The following is a 14,649-nucleotide window of genomic DNA, read 5'->3' on the forward strand; positions in this document are numbered from 1 at the left end:
CCTATCAACTATGAAACTCAGGCCATTCTTGCTGAAATAGCTCTTGAATCATTTCAACCAACATGCAGCCCACCATTATGTCACATCTCCTTAAGGGATCTGCCAGTTTCCGACCCTGTCTGTTCTAATCCATCTCCACACAAAATCAGAGTGATTCTTCAGAATCTTCAGAATCATACCACTCTTATGCTTAAAATTTTTCAGCTTCTTGTTGCCTTTAAGATACAGCTCTCTAAACCCCTTAGCATGTCCTTCGAAGTCTCATTCTTCAGTCCCCTCTCTGCAAGCAATCTTTATTTTGAACTTTGAATTCCTAGAATGCAAGGCTGCAGTCTGAGCTGCTTCCTCAGCTCTTTTTTTCTAAATTGCCTATTTAATTAAACTATAATGCTTTGCATAATTCTGTTCGTTTCTGCCAAACATCAACATGAATCAGCCATAGGTATATGTCCCTTCCCTCTTGAACGCTGTTTTTTCTTCTAATAAATTTTGCACTCAATCCTTAAGCTCAACTTTAGGTATCATTTCTAGAACTACCTGACACCCCGTTCTGTTTGAAGTCCTCTTTAGATGTTCTCAAGACATCCTATACTTATCTAGCCATTAAGAGCAATACTGTTTTGTAATTGCTTACTCCTTAGTCAACAGCTCCACATTACTGTAAAGTCCTTGGAAGGCAGAAACCAGGTGTTCTGAAACTTTGCACCTCAAGGGCCTAAAAGTGTTTGACACACAGCAGTGGCTCAATTAATGTTTGTTGAATATTTAATTCCTTTTTCTGAAACGAAGGCGGCCAGAAGAACGCCAGAAAGACGAGAGTTTAGAGGGGACAGGGTAAAAAGTCTATAAGCAACAAGTAGGGTGGGCAGAGTACCTAGGTTTTTCCATAAACGGCGTGGGGCACTACGCCGTCTGTTTGCCTCTACCGAGGCCACGGCGACTTAGGGCTCGCGAGGCAATCGCAGGGAGCGCGTGCGACCCCACGCAAGGAAGGACAATAGCTTGGAACTCAGCCTCGTGTTTCCGGTGGGACAAGCTCGCGCTCGGCCGGTGAGACCTTGGGGTGGGGGCTTCGAGCCCGGCCCACGGCGAGGAAGGCGCGGCACCCAGGATTCCCGCCGCCACCGTCGCGCCGCCGCCGCCGCCGCCCCCTCCTCCCTCACCGTCGCCCCGCCCCGCCCCGCCCCGGAAGTGACCTGAGGCCCATCCGGAACCTCCGGGCCGGGTGGTGCAGCGTCACCAGCTTAGCCGGTGCGGGGCGGGCGGAGCGGCCGCTGCAGCCGCCAACGAACCCGGGACCGCGCGGGGACAGCAGCGAGCCGGCCAGGGGAGGGGGCCCAGCGATCGGGCCGAGGGCGACGGGCCGCCGGCGGCCGCAGGGCGACGACGACGCGGAGGAGGCGGAGCCCGGAGAGGGGTGGGGGCCGGGGAGGGATAGGGTGGGAGGGGGTTAGGGGGCTGTTCCTGGTCTCATGGAGCCGGCCGAACGGGCGGGCGGCAGGGATCCCCTGGAGCCGGGCGGGCGCCCGGGTCCGGACCCCCAAGGGTTCGTCCCGCAGAAGGAGATCGTCTACAACAAGCTGCTGCCCTACGCCGAGCGGCTGGACGCCGAGTCCGACTTGCAGCTGGCCCAGATCAAAAGCAACCTGGGCCGGGCGGTGCAGCTCCAAGAGCTGTGGCCTGGGGGCCTCTTCTGGACCAGGAAACTCTCCACGTAAGTGTGCCAGGGCTTGCAGGATGGGCCGGAGGCAAAGGCTCGGTGTGAGGGCGTCCGCGGTCGGGGGGAGGCTCTTTGTCCGCAGCGGACCGCTGGACACCCCCCGACTCTGCCTCGGTTCGGGCGGATCGTTTCTGTGCAGTAAGCCCCAGAGTCGCGACTCGAGCCTCCCTGCCGCTTTCCCACGGGATCTCCCCGGTCCTCACCAGCCCGCTACGTCCTTCGCAGGTGCTTCTCCCCAAGGTTTCGGGTTGTTGTCTTCCGATATTCGGGGCCCCAGGGAGCCGGAAGGCCACTGGACCCCCAGGGAAAGAGATGGGCGGTCCCCCTAGGGTTCTTGAACCTTTGCGGGTGACGGGAGGAAGCAGAGGATTCGGGCGAACAACTTTTGACTTTTCCTGGTGTTGCCTCCGGTTCTTTCTTCCCCTACGGTTCCCTGCCTCTTCCTATCTCTCAATTCGTGTCTGATAACTTTCTGAATGGGAAGGAGGCCGTAGGGAACTTGTAGGTTCTGCTTTTGGGGGCTTTCTCAGGCTTTGTGGGTTTGCTTGAAAAGATTGATTTAAAATTAGCCCTAAGCGCGTTCTTGGGCCGTGTACCGGACGTTGATGTTGAGAATGGCGAGTCTGAGAACCTCGGGAAAAGTGTGTTACTCCTGTGTGACATTTCCTTTGGAAATGTGCGATACTAAGGAAAACAGAGAAGAGAGCTGTCAGGTTGTCCTGGGCGTTATTAGTATCGGGCTTGTGTTAGTTTATGAGCTGTTCAGATGAATATAGATCACTTAAATCAGTTTCAGTTCTATTCTTTGTTACTTTGGGGGGGGGGGCGCATAACCTGGCTGTAAACAGAGTAAAATACAATTGGGGGAAAGGTTAGAGACTTTATTTGCTAGGTGGGCATCTTCACTGTGTCAGAAGAACTTTTTTAAAAGAGAATTTTGCTGTATCTTGTTTGGTTAACTGTACATAAAATCCGGTAACATTATATGATCACGCTTGTGGGTATGGATGGGTGAACACACAAGACATAAGTCACTTATCCAGTGTTTACCCAGATCTGCTGAGTGAACTGGGTGATGACTCAGGGTTTTGCAATGCAATAGTCTTCTCTACATTTCCTCACAGGATGATTCTTACCGGCCAATTATTAGGGAGCCTCTGACAAATTTCTCATTCCTAAATGGCTGTGGTGGTGGAAATAATTACTTTTTAAGTTAAGGAGTAAAACTAAAACAGTTAGTTTGCCCTTTTCAAAGAGTGACCATAAAATGTCAAGGTTAACAACTCTTCTCTTGATTAAAGTGTAAAGAAGTTTGTGGTAGGGAAAAGAATCACTTTTAGTCACAACAGAAGAATGTTTTATAAATGATTACAATTCATAGTTTTTTTCAAGTGAGTTTCCTAGGTTTTTGCATTACTTGGGCACTGTAAAAATAAAGTTATTTTGTCAGTTCCAGTAATTCCTCATTTTAGTCACTTAGATTAGATTTTTCAGAGAATAACCATTTTGGGGACACAAACAGCTCCTTTTAGCATCAGGATGTATAAATAGACCAGTGTGTGAATTTGTATCAGGTTTGGATATATTGAGAATCTACACAGGCATAGTTAAGCACTTTTTTTCTGACATTTTAATTGTTACTAAGCTTTGCAAATTAACGCCAGGATATTTATTGTTTTGGGCTTGTTAGGTATCTTTACCTGGAAAGGGCTAAAAATACAGTGGAGAACAGTCCTTGGTCTTTAGGGCAAGATTGCAGTTATAAGGCTTAAAAACCTGCAAACCTCAAACCATTTATTTTTTAATTAACCAGGAAGAAGTGCTAGTAGATAGAATTTTATTTTGGAACCTTGTTTAAATTCTGCAAGCTGATTCTTGGGATTGCGCTATGACATTTTGAACTTGGTGGGACATGTTGTAATCTTGGGTGTATTTTTTTCTCCTGTCGTGTTAAGGTGACCTGCTTATAGTTGTGCTTGTTTTTTAAGCCTTGTGTGTGTTGCACAAGTTTACATCTACATGAGGCCAAAACATGTGATGATCGCTGGTAGTTGCCTTAGTAGTGACCATACGTAGTACTTTGTAGAAAAATGGAAAGTAGTAGTGAAAATAAAATCTAATTTCTCCCACTAGCTCTGTGATTGTGTGTCAGTATGCGTGTGAGAGAAGTGAGGGAGATGGACTAAATAATTCCTGAGAAACATTCCTGCTCTGGTATGATTTTTTTTTTTTTATCCTGTAAAGCCTAAAATAAGCCAGTGTGTATCTTTCTACAAGGACTGTTGGAGCAGTTTGTAAAGTACTGGAAATAATTGCCCAGATCAAGTGCATTCCCAAAGAAGCCCAGAATGTAAATACTGTTCAGGGATACTGGGAGTGGATCCCCGACCAGTACATCCCCAATCTTGGTGTTGCAGGACTGGGTAGAGTTCTCCTTCAGGAAATACTCAGACTCTCCCCTCCAATTTTTTTTTTTTTTTTTACTTTCTGTTTTATTTTGATGGCTGTAATTACCTTTCAAGCCTTCTTAAGACTTGCAGGTCTCTTTAGCAGTTCTCTGTGAAGAAAAGTTATTTCTGTGTATTTTAGAAATTGTCCTCGTGATATAATTCAAGGTCTCTTGTTCAGACAGCTTAAAGTATTAGTACTGCATGTTGAGGAGAGATTGTGTGACATAATACATCAGGGGACTAGTTTTTAAGAAGCAAGGAAACAAATCAGAGAAAAGAGGTACAAACTAGTGGTCTTTGGAACATAGCTGTCAAGACACCTCCTGGACACTGAGCAAAAGATATCTGTAAATAATTGGTTTGGCCCATGTGGAGAATGAAAGGAGTTGAAGAAAGGTAATCTTGAAGTTTGCTTTTTCTTCCTTGTCCTCTTGGACTTTTCCTGAGAGGCAGTGAAGTCTAGGCAAAAGAGGTTTATCTGTACCTGGCTTTGCTACTGTTGCCATCTTGGTCTTGCTTAACGCTTCTTAGCTTTAGAGTCCTCTTCTGGAGAGTGGGAGTGTAGACTAGAAATGGTTTTTCAAACCTAAACTTAGCAGCAGACTGTTTCATAAAAGCAAAATATTAAACACAAATTTCTTTTTTTTTTTTTTAAACACAAATTTCGATCATTTCTTTTGTGTTTCTTATTTTTAAGTAGAATTTTTATTTTAGCAGAATATGTGAATTTGGAGTATTATAGAACAAATTTAGATGCTTTGTTTCAGTGGAAATGTTACAATTTTCTGCAGTTTTATAATGAAATGATTGTATTACACTGAGAATCATTTCATTTGCTAATTAAACTGTAGTTCCCATGGTTAATTATTATTAAGAATATTATGTAGCCTTACTAGATAGGAATTGGATTAAACTGAATCATGTATTTAATTAGATTATATAACCACTGGGAACTTGTTTAGTCAAGATAAACATTATCAAATATATTAACCTCCTCTCTGGAAAGTAATTCATGACCACAGGAACACCCAAATCACATCATCTCTCTGTTGGAGAAGAAAGAAGAAAATGCTAAACACTAAATCTCAGTTGTCCATTAATATGATGTACTTAACAGAATATCTAATATTTGAGTATTGAAATTGTGAAGTACACAATAAAGATAAGCTTTTCATTTGTAAAAGAATCTTGAAATCTTGGCAAATTGCCATATTCGTCAGTGAGAACCAGTTAGAGAAAGTGATAGAAATAGAAAAAAGTTTGTCTTTGTTATTAAATGGCCACACTCAAAACAGGACCCTAAATTTTGTAGTGAGAAAGTTGATTGTTCATAGGGAAAAACAAAATAAATGAATTAATTGATTTTGGAGACAAGAATTTTTCTGCTAAAGTTGTATGATGAGTTATCTTTCACGTTTTTGTTTTGTTTTAAATTAACATACTATTCTTTAGAGCAGATTTAGGTTCAGAGCAAAATTGAGCAGAAAGTGCAGAGTTCTCATTTACCCCCTGTCCCTACATAGGCATACGTTTGATTTTTCATAGCAATGTCAAACATCGATTTTTAAAAATATTTGAGGCCCTTCCCATTTTCCAGGGATTTTTCTTTTAACATGTCTTGTCAGTTTTCTTTTCTCTAGCTAACTGGCTGCTTCTGCCAGAGTCTCATTTGTCATTGACAGGTTCTTTTTTTTTTTTTTTTTTTTTTTTGAGTTTTAAAGATAGAGTGAAACATTCCATTTTATTAGATTACATGTATATTGAACTTAGCATGTTAAGATTTAAAAAAACTATCACCAGTAGAGATTAAATAGCTTGCTAAAGTCACATTTTGCCAAGTGGCAAATCCCATTAAAATTTTTTTAATTAATTAATTTTAATTGGAGGCTAATTACTTCACAATATTGTGGTGGTTTTTATAATACATTGACACGAATCAGCCACGGGTGTACATGTGTCCCCCATCCCTCCCAACCCTCTGGGTTGTCGCAGTGCACCGACTTTGAGTGCCCTGTTTCATGCATCAAACTTGGACTGCTGATCTATTTCACATATGGTAATATACAAGTTTCAATGCTGTTCTCTCAAATCATCCCACCCTTGCCTTCTCCCACAGAGTCCAAAAGTTTGTTCTTTATATCTGTGTCTCTTTTGCTGTCTTGCATATACAGTCGTTGTTACCATCTTTCTAAATTCCATATTATATGTGTTAATATACTGTATTGGTGTTTTTCTTTCTGACTTACTTCACTCTGTATTATAGGCTCCAGTTTCATCCACCTCATTAGAACTGATTCAAATGCGTTCTTTTTAGTAGCTGAGTAATATTCCACTGTGTATATGTACCACAACTTTCTTACCACTTGTCTGCCAGTGGACATCTAGGTTGCTTCCATGTCCTAGCTATTGTAAACAGTGCTGCGATGAACACTGGAGTACTTGTGTCTGTTTCAGTTTTGGCTTCCTCCGTGTGTATGCCCAGCAGTGGGATCGCTGGGTCATATGGCAGTTCTATTTACAGTTTTTTAAGGAATCTCCACACTGTTCTCCATAGTGGCTGTACTAGTGTGCATTCCCACCAACAGTATAAGAGGGTTCCTTTTTCTCCACACCCTTTCCAGTATTTATTGTTTGTAGACTTTTTAATATAGCAGCCATTCTGGCCAGGGTGGGATGGTACCTTATTGTGGTTTTGATTTGCATTTCTCTGATAATGAGTGATGTTGAGCATCTTTTCATGTTTTTGTTAGCCATCTATGTGTCTTCTTTGGAGAAATGTCTGTTTAGTTCTTTGGCCCATTTTTTGATTGGGTCGTTTATTTTTCTGGTATTGAGGTGCATGAGCTGTTTGTATATTTTTGAGATTAATTCTTTGTCAGTTGCTTCAATTGCTATTTTTTCTCCCACTCTGAAGGCTGTCTTTTCACCTTGCTTATAGTTTCCTTCATTGTACAAAAGCTTTTAAGTTTAATTAGGTTCCATTTGTTTATTTTTGCTTTTATTTCCATAGAGGGTCATAGAAGATCTTGCTATGATTTATGTCAGAGAGTGTTTTGCCTATGTTTTTCTCTAGGAGTTTTATAGTTTCTAGTCTTACATTTAGCTCTTTAATCCATTTTGAGTTTATTTTTGTGTATAGTGTTAGAAAGTGTTCTAGTTTCATTCTTTTACAAGTGGTTGGCCAGTTTTCCCAGCACCACTTGTTAAAGAGATTGCCATTTCTCCATTGTATATTTTTGGCTCCTTTGTCATTGACAGATTCTGATGTGAATAGTTGTCTGACTTTTTTCTTTAAGTATTTTTTATTATGGAAAAATGCTAAACATACACAAGAGAGGAAAGAATAATATAATGAACCTAGGTGTACCCATCACCCATGTTCAGCAGTTATCAACTCAGGGCCAATCATGTTCCTCCTACCACCACACCCTTAGACCTTTTTTTTTTTTTGAAGCATATTCTTCATTCATAAATATTTCTGGTATATATCTTTAAGGGAGAAGGAATGGAACAAAAAATCAATACCAATGGCATTTTCAAACTTTAAAAAAAGTAACAATTTACGTTGATCAGCCTCATGAAGTTGATTTGACTTTTTTGTAGAATTTGTGATTTTACTCTTGAGTTTCCATTTCATTTGCATGGTTTTGTTTAAGGTTTACTGTAAACAGACCTTGTGGACAGAGAGAAAAGAAATGTTCATTCATGAATGTTTTCATATTGTAACATCTTTCTTTCCCCCTCAACTTTGAAGACATAGAATCAGTCCTGGGGTAACAAGGTCTGCCTTGAATTATCTCTTTTTTGCTTTTGGCTGTACTGTGAGGTTCATACATTAATACACAGCCTGATGCAAAGTAGTAGAGGCAGGAGTCTGAGCAAATTATTTTGTGAGTGCCTTGTATGGGATGGGCACTGTTTTTGACAATGGGATTATATCAGTGAAAGAATTTTGCCCTCCAGGGAAGTTCCAGAGTGTTCTTTTTCTTTTAGTGCACATTTTTGTTCATTTAGAACAGAGCAAGCAAGGTATAACTCCATCAAAAAATTGGAGGGTGAAGAAAATATGAATGCTAAGCTCATTACTTAAAAATTCACACTCTTGACAAGTATGTTTTTCATGCCCTACATTGAGACACTGAAAAAGGCAGTTAGAAAAAAATTGGTAGAACAGTACCATTTGTTTTCTTTTGAGATCTGAATTTATTACTTAAAAACAATTTCTTCAAGTGCTCTTGATGAAGTGTTTATTAAATGAAATTGTCTTGAAGTAAATGGTCTTAATTGAAGTGAAAGAGGCAAATTCCTAATGTTTTTTAAGGGGCTATTACTAGTGAATAAGTGCACGACTTCTAAACCTGTTGTTGTCATTGTAGAACCTAGAGGTTCTCTTTCTGCTGTTAAATGCTATTCATTTCTAGTGAACCTCCCTCCCCAATTTTAAATATAAAATTCAAATCTGTGTTTCCCTCTAACCTTTGTAGGAAATTTAGACCTAAATCTCATGTGTACCATGTGAAAAGCAAGCTGAGAACATGATAATGAGAGCGACATCTAGCAAACAACCACCAAAACCCTCTGCATTCATTGAGACTGGCCTCTGAGTGTTAAAAGCAGCACATCCTGTAAATATTCCCATTTGGAATCCTAAAGTTGGCTACTTCCATATTCGGCCTAGGCATTTCTTCCCTTTTAGTGTACTCTCTTGTGATTCCTTATTCATGCTTTTACGTTCTTTGTGTACCTACCTTCCCTCTACTGTGAGCTCTTTTGGGCTCAGAGTCTTTGATATTGACCTCTCCTTCATCGCACTGCCAATGGCACCCACTCCAGTACTCTTGCCTGGAAAATCCCATGGACAGAGGAGCCTGGTAGGCTGCAGTCCATAGGGTCGCTAGGAGTCAGACATGACTGAGCGACTTCACTTTCTCTTTTCACTTTCATGCATTGGAGAAGGCAATGGCAACCCACTCCAGTGTTCTTGCCTAGAGAATCCCAGGGACGGGGGAGCCTGATGGGCTGCCGTCTATGGGGTCGCACAGAGTCAGACACACTGAAGCGACTTAGCAGCAGCAGCAGCAGCATTGCACCCCCGGCATATTGGATAGCATATATACATTCATAGGTACTCAGTAATGTTAGAATTAACAGTTTTGTTGTCAACTAAAACATTATGCAGTTTGTAATGAATTATTACTTTGACAGTCAAAATGGAGAAAAATGAATTTGGGGTCACATCTGTTTTAATATTGACTTCCCTGGTGGCTCAGACGGTAAAGCATCTGTCTACACTGCGGGAGACCTGGGTTCGATCCCTGGGTCGGGAAGATTCCCTGGAGAAGGAAAACGGCAACCCACTCTAGTACTCTTGCCTAGAAAATCCCATGGACGGAGGAGCTTGGCTACTGTCCATGGGGTCGCAAAGAGTCGGACACAACTGAGCAACTTCACTTCACTTCTATTTTAATATTGGGTTCAAAAGAAAGTGTATATTTAACCAAAGAAGTGGAGGGAAGGAGCCATCTTGGTTGAGGAAGAGAATGGTGTAACCTAAAGGGAGAGGGAGTGTAAAGGGAATGGGTTTTAACAGTTATTTAGAGAAGAGAGCAGATTGTATCGGTTGCATCAGGGACTTTGAAATCCTCATTTAAAAATAAAGCTATCATTATTGTTAAATATTTAGTGTTTAAAAATTTAGAGTATTGTTACAATTTTTTGATAGATGAACCATAAAATTTTGTAATGGTCATTACCTTTTTATGCTAATTTGGCTTTAAAAATAATAATAATACTTAGATCCTAAATTTTAGAGTTAAGAAAATGTAATAAAAGCCTTTTCCCTTTCTAAGAAAAAACCTTAACACCATTGCAGCTGTGAAATGGATGTGAAAATAGTATTTTAGTGCAAGTAAGTTGGAAATTGCTTAAGAATTATTAAAAATGCTTTATAATCTTGTAATGGTAGGCAGCTTAAATAGAATGTTAGTAATCTTTGGGTTTTTAAGTGTGGGTGTTTCATTTCATTTTCTGACAATTCTCTTTTTTCCTTTCTACTTAATTTTTTTAGTTGAAGTATAGTTGATTTTCGATGTATGTTACAGGTATACAAGATGATTCACAATTTTTAAAGACTGTACTCCATTTATGAAGCGAGAATCACTCAGTCGTGTCCGACTCTTTGCGATCCCTTGGACTATACAGTCCGTGGAATTCTCCAGGTCAGAATACTGGAGTGGATAGCCTTTCCCTTTTCCAAGGGATCTTCCCAACCCAGGGATCGAACCCAGGTCTCCCACATTGCAGGTGGATTCTTTACCAGCTTAGCCACAAAGGAATCCATTTATAAATCCATTTATAAAAAGAATCCATTTATCCTGTAAAATATTGGTTATATTCCTTGTATTGTACAGTATGTCCTTGTAGCTTATTTTATACATAATAGTTTGTACTTCTTAATTCTCTCCTCCTATATTGCCCCTCCCTCTTACCTTTCCCCACTGGTAACCACTAGTTCTCTGTATGACATTTTCCTTTTTTAAGCCAGGGATGAAGGAAGTTTTTATAGCAAGAAATTTTATGAATGTTCATGAGTGCTTGTATTTTGGACACATTCCTGAAGAGTTTAGTTGGCATAGCTTGTGTTCTAAGGGAAGGTAGGTTATTTCCAGAGATCCTAGTTAATAAAATGTTCTCAAAGTTCTGTCAACATATACAAAACAGAGGTCCCTGTTTGGTGTATAGCAGGAGAAAAGTTGTGATTTAACAATCTAGGAATGATTTTAGAAGTGTGATTTTTAAAATAAACTCAAAGTTTAACAGACAGATATCCTAAGACCTTTTCACTGGTTTTTTTTTTTTTTTTTTTTTTGCGTGAAATTCTCATCATATTTCATCCAAAGGTTCATTTTTAAGTGTTTTAACCCAAATTTGGGGTTATGACCAAAGACCTGTGAATTCAGTTTAGTAGGTCTCAACCACTTTGGGTGTGATTTGGTTTGGTTTGTTGAACTAGACTAAAATTATTAGAGTGACTTTAGAAGTAATAAAGGTGAATGATCTGACCTTTGTTTCAATTATACATATGTTTTTGTGTATGCTACATTCTATATTTATTACTGTGGATTGTGGCCAAAAAATTTTGAAAGCTACTCATTTTTCAAGTTTCTTTCAATACTTTAGCTATATAATCCACACCTACTTATTGAGCTATCAAGATACAAAAGATGAAAATAAAAAGTCTCAACAGTTTAAAAATATCAGTGCGAGCATGCATGCTCAGTCCTGTCCAACTCTATGTGACCGTGTGGACTGTAGCCTGCCAGGCTTCTCCGTCCACGGGATTCTCCAACCAAGACTACTGGAGTGGATTGCTATGTCCCCCTCCAGGGAATTTTCCTGACCCAAGGATTGAACCCAGGTCTCCCACATTGCAGGCAGATTCTTTACCGCTGAGGCACCAAGGAAGCCCCCAAAATATCAGTAACCCAAGGGATTTTACAAGAGAGCATTCCCTATTACCACTGAAGTGGGTAGCCATTCCCTTATCAGGGGATCTTCCTGACCTAGGAATTAAACCCAGGTCTCCTGCATTGCTTCCCTGATTGCTCAGTTGGTAAAGAATCCGCACGCAATACGGGAGACCTGGGTTCGATCTCTGGGTTGGGAAGATCCCCTGGAGAAGGGAAAGGCTACCCACTCCAGTATTCTGGCCTGGAGAATTCCATAGACAGTCCATGGGGTTGCAGAGTTGAACACGACTGAGCAACTTTCACTTTCACTTTCCCTCCTTCATTGCAGGCAGATTCTTTGCCAACTGAGCCACAGGGAAGCCCCACAGATTGTTAAATGAGTGATACAGATACTACCTACCATCTGTTGAGGGCTCAGTATGTGCCAGCAGTATGCTAAAGGCTTTATATTTGTTATTTCATTTGATTTTCACAATTAACTGTAGGTACATTTATTATCTCAGCTTCCCTGGTATTTCAAATGGTAAAGCGTCTGCCTGCAGTGTGGGAGACCTGGGTTCGATCCCCGGGTCAGGAAGATCCCCTGGAGAAGGAAATGGCAACCCACTCCAGTACTCTTGCCTAGAAAATTCCCTGGATGGAGGAGCCTGGTAGACTACAGTCCATGGGATTGCAAAGAGTTGGACACAACTGAGCAACTTCACTGACTGACATTTATTATCTCAGTTTTACCTTTGAAGAAATGAATCTTAAGTTATGTAACAGCCAATTTGCTTGCTGACCACAGGGCTTTTGCTCTTAACCATATGTCTAGAGTAAGGAAAGCTGCCTGGGCTGTATCACCTGGGAAAACTGCAGCTGAGCCTTGAGATAGGATTTGATTAGGTAAGGAGGAATTTGGAGGAAGATGTTTAATGTGTGGGAACAGAGGTGGAGCAAATTGAGCACACGTGTTAGTCTGTACTCAGACCATCATATTGAAATAATCAGTTGTCTGTCCCTCTCTCTAGGCTGCATGCTGTAGGGCCATTTGTTATTTATTTTTGTTTCCATTGCCTGTTGCCATGTCTGGCTCTTAAATGATAGTACAACATTTCAAGAAATGAATGCCACTCTTCTGTGCTTCAAGAGAGAAGCAACTGGGAGAAAAATAGAGGCATCATTAGGTGTTAATAGTGAATGACTTTACTAGAGATTGTTGTGTAAATTTTAGTAAGTGGTAGAGGACATAACTCTGACATATAATATGCTGAAGCTCCAGTGTGTTATTCAGCCTGTGGTAGGTGGGGGTAAAGAGGAGAGTAAACCTCCGGTCTCTTTGTTCCTTTAGTGCCTTCCATCAGAGGTATTATGCTACACTTGATGACAGACATGGCTTTCAGGGTTTTGGAAACCTGCTCTCAGTGTGTTAAACCAGTTTGTTTAACTTGGTCAGATATTCATTGTCAGTTTGAAGGTTTTTTGGTTTAAAAATAGAACTAGCCGTGGAGGAGCTACAATACTTAAGTCATTGTATTTCTCAAGGTGTACTTGTACAGTTGGTTGCAAAAAAGTTTCTCAGTGTTCACCTTGTTTCATCTCTGTTAAGAGCTGAGAGTGAAATATTAGTGATACAGAGGTCCCTGCCACCACATTTTATAGGCATTGAACAGTGGTTTGAGCTTCCGTTGAGTAAAAAAAAATAAATAAGCAGTAAACAATATCTGTATTATCATTACATTTGTGTTTTTGAAAAGTATATACATATGTACATTTGTATATAAATAAAGTCTGGAAGGATATTATCTAGGCTATTAACAGTCATAGGCAACAATTTTCAAATTTGTATGCTTGTTGCACTATTTGAATCATTTAAATAAGTATATATTGCTTTCCTGATAAAATAATAACTCCCCTCCTCCCCAGTAATATTTTCCTCTCAGTTCTCAAGGATGCAACTTATAGTTGGTTAAAAAAATAAAAGGAAGAAAATGTATAGGTTTATTGTCCCATCCACAGATTTCCAGCATGGTTCAGTATAGATGTTGAAGGAACATTGTCTTATAATCTATAACTTAACTCATTATTTATTCTCTGGGTTGCCCCCCCCTTTTTTTAAGGTATTAATTTTTTATATTTTTTAAAGGCAAATTATCTTAAGAATATACGTTTAGCCTCACAAGTAGAGAAATATAAATTGAAACATTGTGTTAGTCTTATATTTTTAATGATTTAAGTGGATTTTAAAAAGCATAAATTATGCTCCCATCAGTCTGCTTAGGTGCTGCTACTGCTGCTAAGTCGCTTCAGTCGTGTCCGACTCCGTGCAACACCACAGACGGCAGCCCACCAGGCTAGGCCGTCCTTGGGAGTCTCCAGGCAAGAACACTGGAGTGGGTTGCCATTTCCTTCTCCAATACGTGAAAGTGAAAAGTGAAAGTGAAGTCGCTCAGTCGTGTCCGACTCCTAGCGACCCCATGGACTGCAGCCCACCAGGCTCCTCCGTCCATGGGATTTTCCAGGCGAGAGTACTGGAGTGGGGTGCCATTGGTGCAGTGGTTCTCAAGCATACTGAGACATCTGGGAAACTTACAAGAAAACAGCTGGTACCTGGAGCCCCATTCTAGCATAGTTAAATCAAAGACTGTCTTTCATGCCTGTTAATCAGTTATCTATCCCCATAGCCTTGTGAGGAAACCCAGGTTTCATACACATGCACTGAAGGTTAAATGACTTGCCCATGGGACTGACATAGAGCAGTTTGAATTCTTAGCAAACTTGTAAAACCATTTTGTTCATGCTTGCTTGGCTATTGTGTTGAAATACATAACTGTTCTCTCTATCCAGAGTTGATTATAATGTTGGGAGTTGCAAAGCAACTTAACATGGAAACGTAAGACATCCTCCCCTGTAGATGGCACCTTTGTTGCCTTCGTCCCAAGCAGCAGTCACTTGGAATTAAAATCCTTATTTGGCTGTTTGTGATAATCTATTCCTTTTCTTGATCCTCAGTTTGACTTTTTTGAAGGGG

At 40.6% G+C, this 14,649-nt stretch overlaps 1 protein-coding gene across 1 annotated transcript in view; it reads left to right on the forward strand.

Moving 5' to 3' along the window:
• Positions 1 to 1,450: 1,450 nt before the first annotated feature.
• Positions 1,451 to 14,649, forward strand: part of PSME4 (proteasome activator subunit 4) — a 100,306-nt gene continuing 87,107 nt past the window's right edge. The window contains exon 1 of the mRNA XM_014482025.2: positions 1,451 to 1,714. Within this exon, the coding sequence (XP_014337511.2) occupies positions 1,473 to 1,714 (242 nt within the window). The 5' untranslated portion in view covers positions 1,451 to 1,472. The remainder of the gene's footprint in view (positions 1,715 to 14,649) is intronic.

Source organism: Bos mutus, chromosome 11, assembly GCF_027580195.1.
Source record: "Bos mutus isolate GX-2022 chromosome 11, NWIPB_WYAK_1.1, whole genome shotgun sequence".
Lineage (NCBI taxonomy): Eukaryota > Metazoa > Chordata > Mammalia > Artiodactyla > Bovidae > Bos > Bos mutus.